The sequence below is a fragment of the Eptatretus burgeri genome, chromosome 12, assembly GCF_056783735.1.
Source record: "Eptatretus burgeri isolate ZD-2024b chromosome 12, Ebu_testis_v1, whole genome shotgun sequence".
NCBI lineage: Eukaryota > Metazoa > Chordata > Myxini > Myxiniformes > Myxinidae > Eptatretus > Eptatretus burgeri.
The window spans coordinates 68,264,290-68,276,789 of record NC_140972.1 but is presented as its reverse complement, the minus strand read 5'-3'; the positions used below and the strand labels follow the sequence as shown (position 1 = coordinate 68,276,789).

General features: G+C 42.4%; 2 protein-coding genes across 4 annotated transcripts in view; both read left to right on the top strand.

Moving 5' to 3' along the window:
- The window catches only part of LOC147015841 (inositol 1,4,5-trisphosphate receptor-interacting protein-like), a 17,150-nt gene extending 11,155 nt beyond the window's left edge, over nucleotides 1-5,995 (top strand). For both annotated transcript variants that reach the window (XM_085848422.1, XM_085848423.1), the window contains exon 2: nucleotides 3,182-5,995. In XM_085848422.1, coding sequence (XP_085704548.1) covers nucleotides 3,218-4,765 — 1,548 coding nt within the window. In that variant the 5' untranslated portion in view covers nucleotides 3,182-3,217 and the 3' untranslated portion in view covers nucleotides 4,766-5,995. The remainder of the gene's footprint in view (nucleotides 1-3,181) is intronic.
- Nucleotides 5,996-10,292: 4,297 nt separating this feature from the next.
- The window catches only part of PSMD4 (proteasome 26S subunit ubiquitin receptor, non-ATPase 4), a 75,700-nt gene continuing 73,492 nt past the window's right edge, over nucleotides 10,293-12,500 (top strand). For both annotated transcript variants that reach the window (XM_085848414.1, XM_085848413.1), the window contains exon 1: nucleotides 10,293-10,425. In XM_085848414.1, the coding sequence (XP_085704540.1) occupies nucleotides 10,400-10,425 (26 nt within the window). In that variant the 5' untranslated portion in view covers nucleotides 10,293-10,399. The remainder of the gene's footprint in view (nucleotides 10,426-12,500) is intronic.

The window sequence follows — 12,500 nt, the reverse complement described above, 5'->3', positions numbered from 1 at the left end:
GCTAACTACACATGTACTTAAGAGATATCTCACCTACGGGACCTGAATGGTGGTTTGCGAATTTCCACAGCCGTAACAATATATATATATATATATATATATATATATATATATATATATATATATATATACATACACATATATATATATATATATATATGTGTGTATATAGCCTGGTGTTGGCGCAGTGGTTAGGGCAGTGGCTTGGGATCCAAAAGGTCCTGAGTTCAAGCCCCGTTGGGCCACTAAATTAATACACCAGGGGGTTGACTCAGCCTGTCATCCTTCCGAGGTCGGCGAAATGAGTACCAGTGTACTGGGCCGGTGTATACCCCGGTTAAATAGGTGTACCATATCCCTGTGTCGTAAGAGGCGACCAGGGTTGCGTCAGGAAGGGCATCCGGCGTAAAACCTATGCCAAATCACTATGCGGATCATACGGATGATCTGCTGTGGCGACCCCTAACGGGAGCAGCCGAAAGAAGAAGAAGAAGATATCTATATGTATATGTGTTATCTGCCAATTCATACCTGCCTTTCCTGAAGGTCGTATTTCTTCCCTGTGTTTTGCATCGTACTTTTTACACCACTCAATTTTAGTAGCTCTTGTGTTGGTAGCATCATGAACGTTAACTGCTGCCTTTGTCCTGTCGGGACTAGCATTTTTACGAGCATGGGAATTCACCTTTTGCTCTGAGTCAGCACTTTTCTTCTTTCTTGCTTTGTTTTCTAAATAATTCCGTTTATTCTGGGTCCTTTTCCATCGTAAATTACGCATGTTCTCATACCTTACAATCCACATGGCCTTGCAATGCACGACAGACTTTACGGCTGACGGTGAGTTTTATGGGAAGGTTTCTCACCCTCACAGCATAAATGATGTTCATTGTGTGGCATATATATTTTGGTTGTATTATTTTTTAAAGGTGATGTAAAGAATTTTTTAATGCCTCCTCTGACAAAGGCGCCGAAGGCATTATGTTTTCGGGTTGTCTGTTCGTCCCTACATATGTGCATCCTTCAATGATAATTTTTCTGTTTTCTCTGCAACCACTTATCCTATTAACATAAAATTTTCACCATATGTGCGGCTACTCATGTAGAACACTTCAATGATAATGATGTCATGTGGTGTAGCAGCCATGCTGGAAAAAAAAAAAGGAAAAAAACTTTGGACCTCTATCTCCGAAACTACTCCATGAAAAACATTCAAACTTGACATACGTGAAGTACTCCCCAATGGAAACAAGTGTGTTTTTTTTTTATGATGTTGTAGGTCACCTCATTATGACATCATAATTATATACGTTGAATGCTTTATCCAATGAGTATGAAAATTTTTGAGATGTCATCTCGGGCTAAATTGCAAGAGGGAAAAAAAATTGATGACATCATCAGTTATGTGGTTCGGCAGCCAGATTGTTTTTAACATAAAATCCTTCAAAATCTTCTCCAAAACGGCTGAACAGACCGAGGTGACCACTTACAGGTATAATCGTCTATCTACGTGGAACAAAAACTTATCCAACTATGATGTCAAAGGTCACATGGTTTCGCAGCTATGATTTTTTTTGAAGAATAAACCTTTAAAAATTATCTCCAGAACAGATTGACAGTTCGAGGGGAAACTTCACCCACACGGCTGGAGGCATATCTGGCGACGTCACTACGTCGAAGAGTGCAATTCTAGTTTGTTACGGTATGGGTGCAATACCCAAGAGAGAATGTCACTTCTTTCTGATGGAATTATTGTAATTGCTTCAGCCGTCATTGTGCTCGGCACGGTGACATTTATCAACATTTTGAGGATGAACAAAACTCTGATTTCATGATGTCTCGATCTGGTACATTTGCGATGTATTTTGGCATATTTTTCATTCTTGTTATTTATGAAAACATTCGAGAATAAAAGGTATGCCTCAAGGAAGGACTGATGGTATTCTGGACCCTCGGGCAAAAGAGGTCTTTGCACCCCACCTCCACCCCGAGATGAAAATTTTGAATGACACGCCTTCTCAAAACAATCATTTGTGCATCAATATGCAGAATAATAATGAGACCGTGAATTAAAAACAAATACACTTTAATGTACTTACCAGAAACTGGTGCACCTTGTGTTGCAGAGTACAGGAACATACATTGCAGTCCAAAGCATCATGGAATGTTAGGTATTTAATAAGTATTCTGGTTGCACATACGGCTAACCGCATGGCGAACGGCCTGAAACAGCATGTAATAAAATGCACACACGGACAAAATTAATATTTCTCCATGTCATTCACCTGAAGATTTTGCCGAGAAAAACAAAGTCACTTTAGCCGTATGATCTAAAATATGGGAGATAGCGGGGAGTTTGGACCGACCAAGTCTATTCGAACCCTCGTCTATTGAACACTACGTTATTTGTCCATTACATGAGATTAACAAAACATACAGTATGTGTGAAGATGGTTCATAATTTTTTTTTGGACAAAGAAGATACAAGCCTAGTTTTTTGTGATGTTTGAAAGTGTAGCTTTAACAGCGGTAAATGTTGTTTGTTTCAAGCAGATAAAATGTTTAATATTCATAAAATTAATTTTTCTTTTGTTGTTTTTTTGAGCACGGGCCCTCAGTGATATCGAGATGTGGGTCAGTGCCTGAATGCCCGACTACTTAGTCGCCCCAGTATACCTTTTAAGTGCTTATGACATCACTTTATAGTGGTTTCTAAGCGTATCATTTTGTACACATTTGAATGGGTGGCCATTTTTTTTTTCCTGTGCCATCCCAACATATGGAGTTCTACCATACTTCATGATAAAGTCATCATTATGTAGCAAAATTAACTTTGTTAACTATTCCTTCGACCTTCTTTTCCCCAATCCCACCTCCATCCATCCCCTCTCCTCTTTCATATGATCTCTTCTTCCTTTCTTCCCACATTCCCCTCCTTTTCCTTCTTTCCGCTCGTACCCTTCTGTTTTCCTCTCTACTCCCTTATCACTTATTTTCCTGATCATCCTCTTCCAACTATTCTTCCTGTTTCTCCACAGTGACACTCAATGTTTGATGTTCTCATGTGAGTTTTGTTTTGTTTTTCCCATGGTAACTTATTACAAAGCTATGTGCTGAAAGACATCCACCTTATTAACAAACTTAGCACTGAATATTATCATTTCCTTTTGATTGTTCCCTGCAGCTTGTTCCTCTTCAATGGTGACCACCGGGAGATGCGATGAGCCTGCAAACAAGCCTTTTGTTGCTGTTCATGCTTGCCATGGTACAGCTCACAGAGTGGAGGCCTGCCGAACACTCTGCTATGGAGGATCGAGGTCGGCTCCTTGCCGATCAAATGAGGAAACTGGAACTGGAGTTCCAGACCTTAAAAGAACCGTCACGTGACGTACATGACTTTGAAGAAGTGGACCAGGGATTTGATGTTCTCGCGGTAACAGGAAGTCTATTGAGCCGTGCACTGCTATTGTTTTTTTTGCTGCTTGAACTCTTTCCTGAAGTATATACAGTCTCGGACGATGACGTGTTTCGAGAAGATTCTGACGAAGTTGCATTGGTACAAAGCCTCATTGGAAATGTGAAGCCTACACTGCCAAGTACAGAAGCTCTGCAGAATTTCTATAACAAACGTACACGGTCGTTGGTCAAGCAAGCCACGAGCACCCTTGATATTTTAGAGCCATTCATAGATGCCTTGATGAACAACATGACAGCAGGACAATCCAATCCTGTTGATTTTGAAATTGGCTCTTATCTGATAATCCCAGCGATATTTGGGAAATTACCTCAATTTACTTTCCTCGTTCCATTGTCTCCTGTTCACCCATATTCCTTCACAACAGACTGTAACTTTAAGGGTACATGTGTTCAACTCAATAATCCTAATGTTGCAGTCATGATGGAGCAGGCAGGTATAAAAGACATTTGTAAGTGTTCTGACTGTAAGGAGGACACATTGTGCCTTTTAAGTAGAACTGACCCCAAGTCAAAGCTTATTCCCACAACACACTGGCCAGGAAAAACTCGATTTTGCAAACCTGATTCCACCAATTTGGAGCATTCAAAGGTGCTGCAGTGGTTCTTGACCACAGTCTCTCAATCATGTCGCAAAATTGCTGCAAGCTACCAGTTGGAGATTGTTCTCAGAGATCACGCTTCACCGTGCGCCTTCAAAGCTTACAACCAATCTGGGAATACCATGAAGTTTGACCTGGTTCCAGCAATATGCTGCACATATTCTGATGTATATGTTGTGCCAGCTTCTTATGCAGATATGGGCTCATCTGCAGAAGCTCTTGACTGGGGTCTGGTTTTTGCAGTTGCCCGGGAACGTCGCCTGTCTGTTCTCGCTGCACAACTTCCATCTGGCAAGAGGTTCTTGCAAGCACTGCAGCTGCTAAATGCTCTTATTGAGTTAAACAAGATGCAGACAACATTGAAGTTGCTTCGGCCCAAAGCAGGTCTTCGTCATGTTCATCTTCAGACGGTATTGCTTCACCACTTTCTGGAGCTGAGTGTTGCAAGTGATCATGAACACAAGGCTTCGGATATACAGCATTGCCTCCAAGACCTCCTTTCTGCCCTCTCCTTCTGTCTTGCTTCACGCTATTTACCGCTCAATGTAGCTGGAATCACGAAGGGTTTGCTTGAAGGACAAGGTCCTAACATGTTTGGGAGGACTTTCATCCCTGATGATGCATTTCAGCAAATGCGCTCACTCTTCCGTGAGATGTTGAGCACCATGACAGATATGGTAGGATCAAGTTGATGCAACCTTTGGCTCGGTGCTAACCTTTTGTAGTTGCTGTTGATTTGGCACGGACTGCATTTTGCTTAAGTATTTTTTTATTCTCCCATTACCTTCACCACCAAAGGTCGACGGAGGTTATGTTTTCACCCCTGTTTGTCTGTCTGGTTGTGAGCAGGATATCTCAAAAAGTTGTGGACGGATTTGGACGAAATTTGATGGACAGTTTGGGTTTGTGACAAGAACGAATGGATTTGATTTTGGGTGAAGATCCAGATCTTGATACTAGAATTTTAAAAGTGAATCTTCACCATTGAGAGATAGGGCCAAAAACGATATATAGCATGATTTCTCAAAAAGTTGTGGACGAGTTATGACAAAACTTGGTCGATGAGTTGGGTAGATGACCAGAAGACGCCGATTAGATTTTATTTCAGGTCTGGATACAGATCTGGTCTATCAATGGGATACAAAACTTAATCTGTGGGATTCAGCCTGGCAGAGGTTTTCGCTCTACTGAGTGTTCTCATTCATTTTATGTTATATGTTCATTTTATTCACATAGGATTTTTATTTAGTGATAGGGAGTTGGTTCTTCAGTGACGCTGCATCTTAACTTCTGTTTTTATAAATATTACAAAATGAGGAATTGAAATGTCACACACCCAACCTGTCCACCATACGAGGGTTGATTGAGTACTAAATAGTACTCAATATGATCTCGTACTTGCTTGGGGTTGATTCAGAGAATACGCCGTGCGTAGTTCATGGGTTTTAATGGACTGAACGTTTACATGCATTTAAGTCTCCCTTGTGTGCAGTATGCTTTAATGGACAGTTTAATAATGTTTTTTTTTAATTTATTGTTTGTAGATGGTGTACTTTAGACAGAATTTTACTTTTATATACTATAGGTCACAAAATTAAGAATTGAAATGGCAAAAGGTGGGTTGATTCTGAGAACAAGACCTTCAGTCATTGGTTTTGATGGACTGAATTAATGCTTAAATGCATTTCAGTGTCCCTTGTATTCAGTATGTTTTTGTGGACAGTTTATTAAGGTTTAAATTTTTTTTAATTGGACATGGGTGATGTTTTCTGCATGTAATTTTATATAATTTACAAGCTGATCTCAGAAGGTGGTGGTGGTGAGTTTTCACTTAAATCACTGCAATGTTTGTGGTGACAGTTTGTCTTGGATAGTGTTCATTTAAGTGATTATTATTGAATAAATTTCCTCTTATAAACCCTCCTATGTATGTATGTGTGGTTTTTAAATTTTTTTTAAATAACCTCTGATATTTTTATAATACCCCTCCCCTCTCTCCCTCTTCATGCTGTATAGGCATCAAGTTTATGGCATGAAAATGTGTTCAGTGATGCTTCACTGCAGTTGATATACATAGCGTGTGCAATGTTGAGTTAAAAAATGTGAAGCTGGAATTCTAGTACAATCAAATGAAGGACCACAATAGCAAAACCAGGGTTGTGCCAAACCAAACTGGTACAATGATGCACGACTCGACGCCTTCCTCGAGAGCAGATCTGAAATGGCTCTTCACCCACAGCCGATGAGAAAGTCGAAATGTTCATCTCTGCTCACAACTCAGGAACACCTCAGATTGGCATTGGTTATGCTCCTTTGATGCACACAAGCTATTCGTAGGCCAACGGTAAAATTCCCCAAATTCCGAGCTCTTTTGATTTGTTCCTCAAATTCCGAGCTGAAGTCTTTGATGATGTGTTTTGCTGTGCAAATGAGGAATTTCTTAAAGGATTCAAAATGAGAATTAAAATTAAGAGCATGAGGGATGGATAAGGGACTTTCATATGGAAGAAACAGTGGAGAGAATGAGAGATTTTTAGATCCTCGTGGAGGATCTCTAAGTCTTACTCGCGTTGTTGTTCTTCATCTTCTTCTGGTGGACTTTTTTGTTTCACAGCCTACAGTTTTCATCGAAACTTCCTGAAACTTGGCGTATATATGTAAAAATACCCTGCGCAGACAGTAACCATCTCCGATTTTGAAAATTCTTCCTAGAAAAAAAAGTAGACGTCATAATATCGCCGCTAATGGAAATCGCCTATACCATTATCTCCGAAACGAGGTGAGTTGTTTGCATTTTGTTTGCGGGAATCAAGCCGGGCATTAGCACAGATAATTTATCACAAACCTGATGCATCACAATGATGTCACATTCGTTTTTATGACGTCATCATTAAGAGGACGAGGATCTTAGCTCATTTGAGCTTGTTGTTTAGTTATTTTTGAAGACATGATTGAAGTTTGTGGAGGAGCTGGAGCAGAATAGAAGAGAACAAAATGGAAAGAGAGAAACACCAACAGCAGAGTAGAAGTGAGAGTGAGATCAAGGGGAGGGGGAGAAGGACAAGGGAGTGAACAAGCTAAATGAAACAGCAAGAAGAGGAAGGGAAAATTGGGGATTAAATAGAAAATGAGCAAACCAACCAACAACTAACAAATTAAAAGAGGTGAGGGAGAGGGGGAGAAAAATCGCAATAACCTGGGGAAAAGGCAGTGCTTGGGAATGGGGTTATTTTGGGTAGAAGAGATCATGAGTATGGATGGGAGGTGACATTAGGTCATGGGAAACGGCTGTCTTGAAGGCCTGGAGGGAAGAATGTGACAGAACAGACTGGGGAAGTTGGTTCCACATCGAATAAAATGGGGAAGGGGGCATATCTAATATGTAAAGCTCTTTCTAACCACTGACTTACCCAATGATGTAAATGTTTAGTACTTTCTCGGTGGGGTAGAAAGCTGTAATTTTGCATACTGATCCAAATTGAAGCCAATATCTCACAAAAAAAATCACAAAACAGTGGGAAAATGTCTGTAAAAAATAAAAAGCCGTGATAAAAGTTGGCTGGTGCAGATGCGATGAATATTAGGAATAATATGGGGGGCCGAGACCACTGCCTCGGGGTAGTCCAGCCTTGACATGGAGACGAGATGAAAGGGTTCCGTTGAGAACCACATGTCTACGAGAATGGAGGAAGTCAGTAATCCATGAGTGAAGTTGGGCTTGGATCCCGTAGGCAGAGAGCTTGGAGAGCAAGTCAAGATGCCAGACTGTATCAAAAGCTCGAGATATGTCGAGAGAAATGGCCCTGATCTCATGTCTGATATTGAGTACCTCCACCATTGGTGGGAAAGTCGAAGCAGCATGTCCAAGGTGGTGTGACCAGGTCTGAATCCGAACTGATGATGTGAGATGAGGCTGTTGGAGAAAAGAAATGAATTTATGTGAACTGTGATGATGGATACCATGACCTTGCTGATGATTGGAAGGACAGTAAGCTCATTGAGAAGTGGTCGAGGAGATCCGTTTTTTGCATCTTTTTTTTTTATGAAATGCTGTGATGTTGGCTGATTTATATTATTTTCCCAGGTGGAGGTGGGAGACCAGTCCTGAAGTTAAAAAAAAAAAAACATGTGAATACGCGAAGTGCAAATGTAGAAGCAGGTCATACTTTATGACCTGCGAATATGCAGGGTCCGCAAATAGCAAATCCGTGAATGGCTTGGTCCGACAGTATATTAAAGTGTATGCGTACATAATAACTTGTAAAAAAATCTCAGGAATTTCCCCGGCAGCCTCCGACTAATTACGTACGCAGGCATTTCACTCTACCAAGCCAATTTTAGTTGTAATTAAAATAAAGCCACATCCTATGGCATTGCCTTCCCCACCCCTCACTCTGACCTCCTCCCAAACCCTCTCCCACCTCAAGACTCTCCAAGCAGTGTTAATGCCTTTATTTATTTACAACTAAAATGTGATAAGCTCTAAAATCTCTTAACCAGAGCCGAATTTCTACATTTTAACCGTGGAATTGAGCTCAGCAGCAGTTCTGACCACTTCAAGTGTTTAATATACTAAAATAAAAAAATTAAAAAGTCTCTGACCATCCTCGTGTGATGTTTAGGATGACCAAGCATATATAAAGCTCCATTTCAGCCGTGCGAGTATTTAAAAACCATATGTGATACAAACACAGCAGTTACCTCAATCTTCTCAGGAAATGCTCGTCTGGCCAAGTGATGCAGGCAAACGGTCCAAACCCAGCTCACATCTCCTGTTAGTGGGTCAACAATCCAATGCTTGGCAAATCGTTAACCCTTTGAAGCCTGAGCTCCTTGGAACCCCCCCCCCCATCCTGGTCTCCCTGGAGAAAAAAAACTGGCCGTTCAGGTATGTGGAGGTTTGAATAGTGGCTGGCAAAATGGCTGCTTGTGTTTCGAGGATTGATTTCTTTAAATTTTCAGATTTCACTCCATATTTCAACACTTATTTAGTCCATGATATCCGATTCTCAAATCCAAAATAAAATTTTGATTTAGACACTTTAATTTGTCCATGAGATTAGATAATCCTACAATAATTCACCGTCCGTCCATCTGTCTGTTCCCAGGAACCGTAAAAACGGCTGAACCGGTCACAACCATTTTTTGGGTGTGTAATCCTGGGATCCCTTGGAGTAAAATAGGCATAAATATAAGAACATGACCCCTCTCTAACGGCTCCCGTAGGGAGGGGGTGCTTCTAATGTTTTCAAGGCAAGGCATGTTTGAATAGGCCAAATCAAAATGGCGGCTAAGACCACTGCGAGGCGAACTTGGGCTGACCAAGGATAAGCCTTTCATCGAGGTAAGCCGTTAATTATCTTCAAAAGGGGTGTTTTAATTAACCCAAACACTTAGTTTTCATTCCTGCACTCCCGTGGCGTTCTCTAAATTATGCATGCAAAGTTTGGGGCCGCTCGGTTTCATGGTTTTGGAGTTATGGAGTTGACACACACGTACTGACTGACTGACACACTGATATTCATCACTATAGATTTATTTTGAAGGTATATGCAGAAATCTGGGCCAATGAAAGAGCTAAACGATAAGAGGACAGATGCCACCCTGATTTGTGGAACAAATGCATCAATCAGTAACTGGGTAGTATCAGACTACAACAGTCAACCACAGGAGGTCATAAAGCAGCTCCAGTAGATTCCAACATAAGTATATACAAGCACTGGCGGGGGAGGGTGAACGTTTTAAACTGTTCGCTGGTCTGCAGCACAAGGCTGCGGCGTGACATCAAATTGGCAGAGGATTTGGCGGTGCCCCTTGTTGGTTCGGGTAAGAATTTGTAATTGGTCATAGTGCCGGCGATAGCTCCCGACCCTTTGGCAAAGGACCCTGTGGGATCTTCAACGTCCACCGACGAATGCTGGCAGACGGATACCCGTTTAGCGGCCATCAGAGGGACGGCACACGCGTTGACAGACGAGGGGGATGATGATGATGATGATGATGATGATGATGATGATGATGATGATGATGATGATGATGATGATGATGATGATAGCATATTCACAGACTGACATTAAAATCTCCCCGGTTAAAAAAAAAAAATTAAATCATTAAAAATAATAATATTAAAGACATTAAAATCCTAAAAAAAAAATTTTTTCGAGGAAATCGACTTTCAATGTAAAAAAAACGAAACTTGGCCCACATGCGGAAGTCGTTGCGTTTCCAAGGACGCGCTATCGGTTGCTAAGGGACTAACTTCCTCCCGGCATGCACCGCTCTCAAAGCTTAAACGTCACGCTTGGGCCTATCGCAAGTGCTGCATCATGGTGTTAGAAAGTACAATGGTGTGGTAAGCCGTGGGACCGATACGCGATTCCGAAGGGTTTAATAATCTCTTTGTCACTCGGGCTGCTCACGTGGTGTGAATATTTGTTGAAATGTTTGGCCTAAAGTCGCATGAACGTGTTTCGGCCTTCGCGTTACCTCCCCGTCATCTGAAAAAAGTGCTTGTTTATCCGTCATCGTTGCTCTTTCTCTCTCTTCTTTTAACTCGTTTTGTCCTGTTTCATCATCGGTGTCGTAATCTTGTTTACTATCGGTCATTATAAATGATAATCGAGGCCCAAGCTCTTGATAAAGCTTGGTAGTATTGACAAGTCGAGACTCGAGGTTCGAATCCATCCCGGATAGATCGCCACTCGGTCGCGGTCATTGCCATGACCGTTGGGACGAGGGATTTGGGACGCGGGAGAAGGACATTTGTCCCATCGTGCCTGCGCTTTATCAACCAGATGAATGTTTCATGAAGGGGGGGGGGCAAACCTCCTCTTATTCCCTCATTCTTCTTTCTCTTTCCTTCCCATATTCCTTCCTGAAACATGCATTGACTCGGTATTGAGAACCAAATCAAAATGTGAGTGAAATGGGCACGAATGAATGACATTTACACGCACATCATGAACTCCAGCTCAACCGTTTCCCTCATCCTCTCCAGAGAGCCCCTGCACTCCTTCTCTGCTTCAGTCCTTCCCATTTGGTACCGACACACCATTTGCCTCCGTATCAAGAACCATGCCATAACTATCCATCCGTCCCCATCTTGCCACTTTCTGACCACCTGCTTGCTGATCTCTTCCGATACTATTATTCCCACGGCATCACTCATTCCACCCCCTTCTGCGCACAACAAGCCGTGGGTGGAAAATGTGGTTATCCACCACCCAATGAAGGATTTAGCACCGGTGGATGATGGAATAAGTGCTTCGGACCATCGAGAACAATGTTGAGGATCTATTCAGCAGTGGGAAATGGAAAAATGGACTGCACAAGTCAACACGGATGACCTTGCAAAAATTGGTGGGCGTCTTGGTCGTTATCCCATGCGTGTGGAAGTGAAACAAGCAGGGTTTAGCAATTGGTTCACTTTGTCCGTCTGTGATGGAGAAACTACGTGATTTTTTTTTTTTTTTTTTTTTTTTTTTTTTTGTATACCTTGGTCGAGGCTCGTATGAGAGCGAACACACAACTCACAGCAAGGAGGCATGAGACAAGAGGGGCGGGAGTGGAAGGGACAAAACATTGGGGAACAGACACAGGTGAACTGTGGAAGGGAGAGGGATGGGGATGGGACGGGGAACATGGCGAGGGGAAGATGGACATTAAAGGGACTTTCAGGAAGGAAAGCAGGAGAATTGAAGGAAGTTGGCTTGGGTGGATTATCGGGACTAGAAAAGATCGAGGATTTGGATGGGGGAAGATAAGAGGTGGTGGTGAACAGCTGTTTTGAAAGCCTGGAGGGAAGAATGGGAAAGAATAGAGTGAGGAAGTTTATTCCAAAGGCGGGAAAAAGAGGAATGAAAGAGTGAAGATGAGCAGTGATTCGTGATTTTGGTAGTTTTACCAGAAGGGGGTTGTTGGCGGACCTTGAGCGCCTGTGGAAATGTGGTTGGGACAAATTACACAGAGAGCAGGCGGGGCACGGCTGGAGAGGAGTCGGTAGAAGACAGAAAGACCACCGACCAACCTGCGGTGATTGAGTGAGAGGCCCAAAGACTCAGCTTCATTGCGGGAGATGCCAATGATCTTAAAAGCCCTGGTTTCGACAGCGTGAAGTCGAGAAAGGTGGGAGGCAGGAGCACCAGCCCAGAGGGGAGAGCAGTACTCCATCAGGCTACGGACAAAAGCTTTGTAAGTGGTCAGGAGCTCAAGAGGGCCGAGGAAGGACTTTGCACGACGGAGGATTCCCAGTCGGCGACTGGCTTTTGAGGCAAGGTTGGAAATGTGACTTTCCCAGGAAAGGTCATGGCAGATAGTGAGACCCAGAAGCTTGAAAGAAAAGACTTCTTCCAGAGGATTGTTGAGAAAGTGGATGGGGGGGTTTTGTAAACGGTCCTTTCGAAGAGACATAGTGAGAGTGTGAGATTT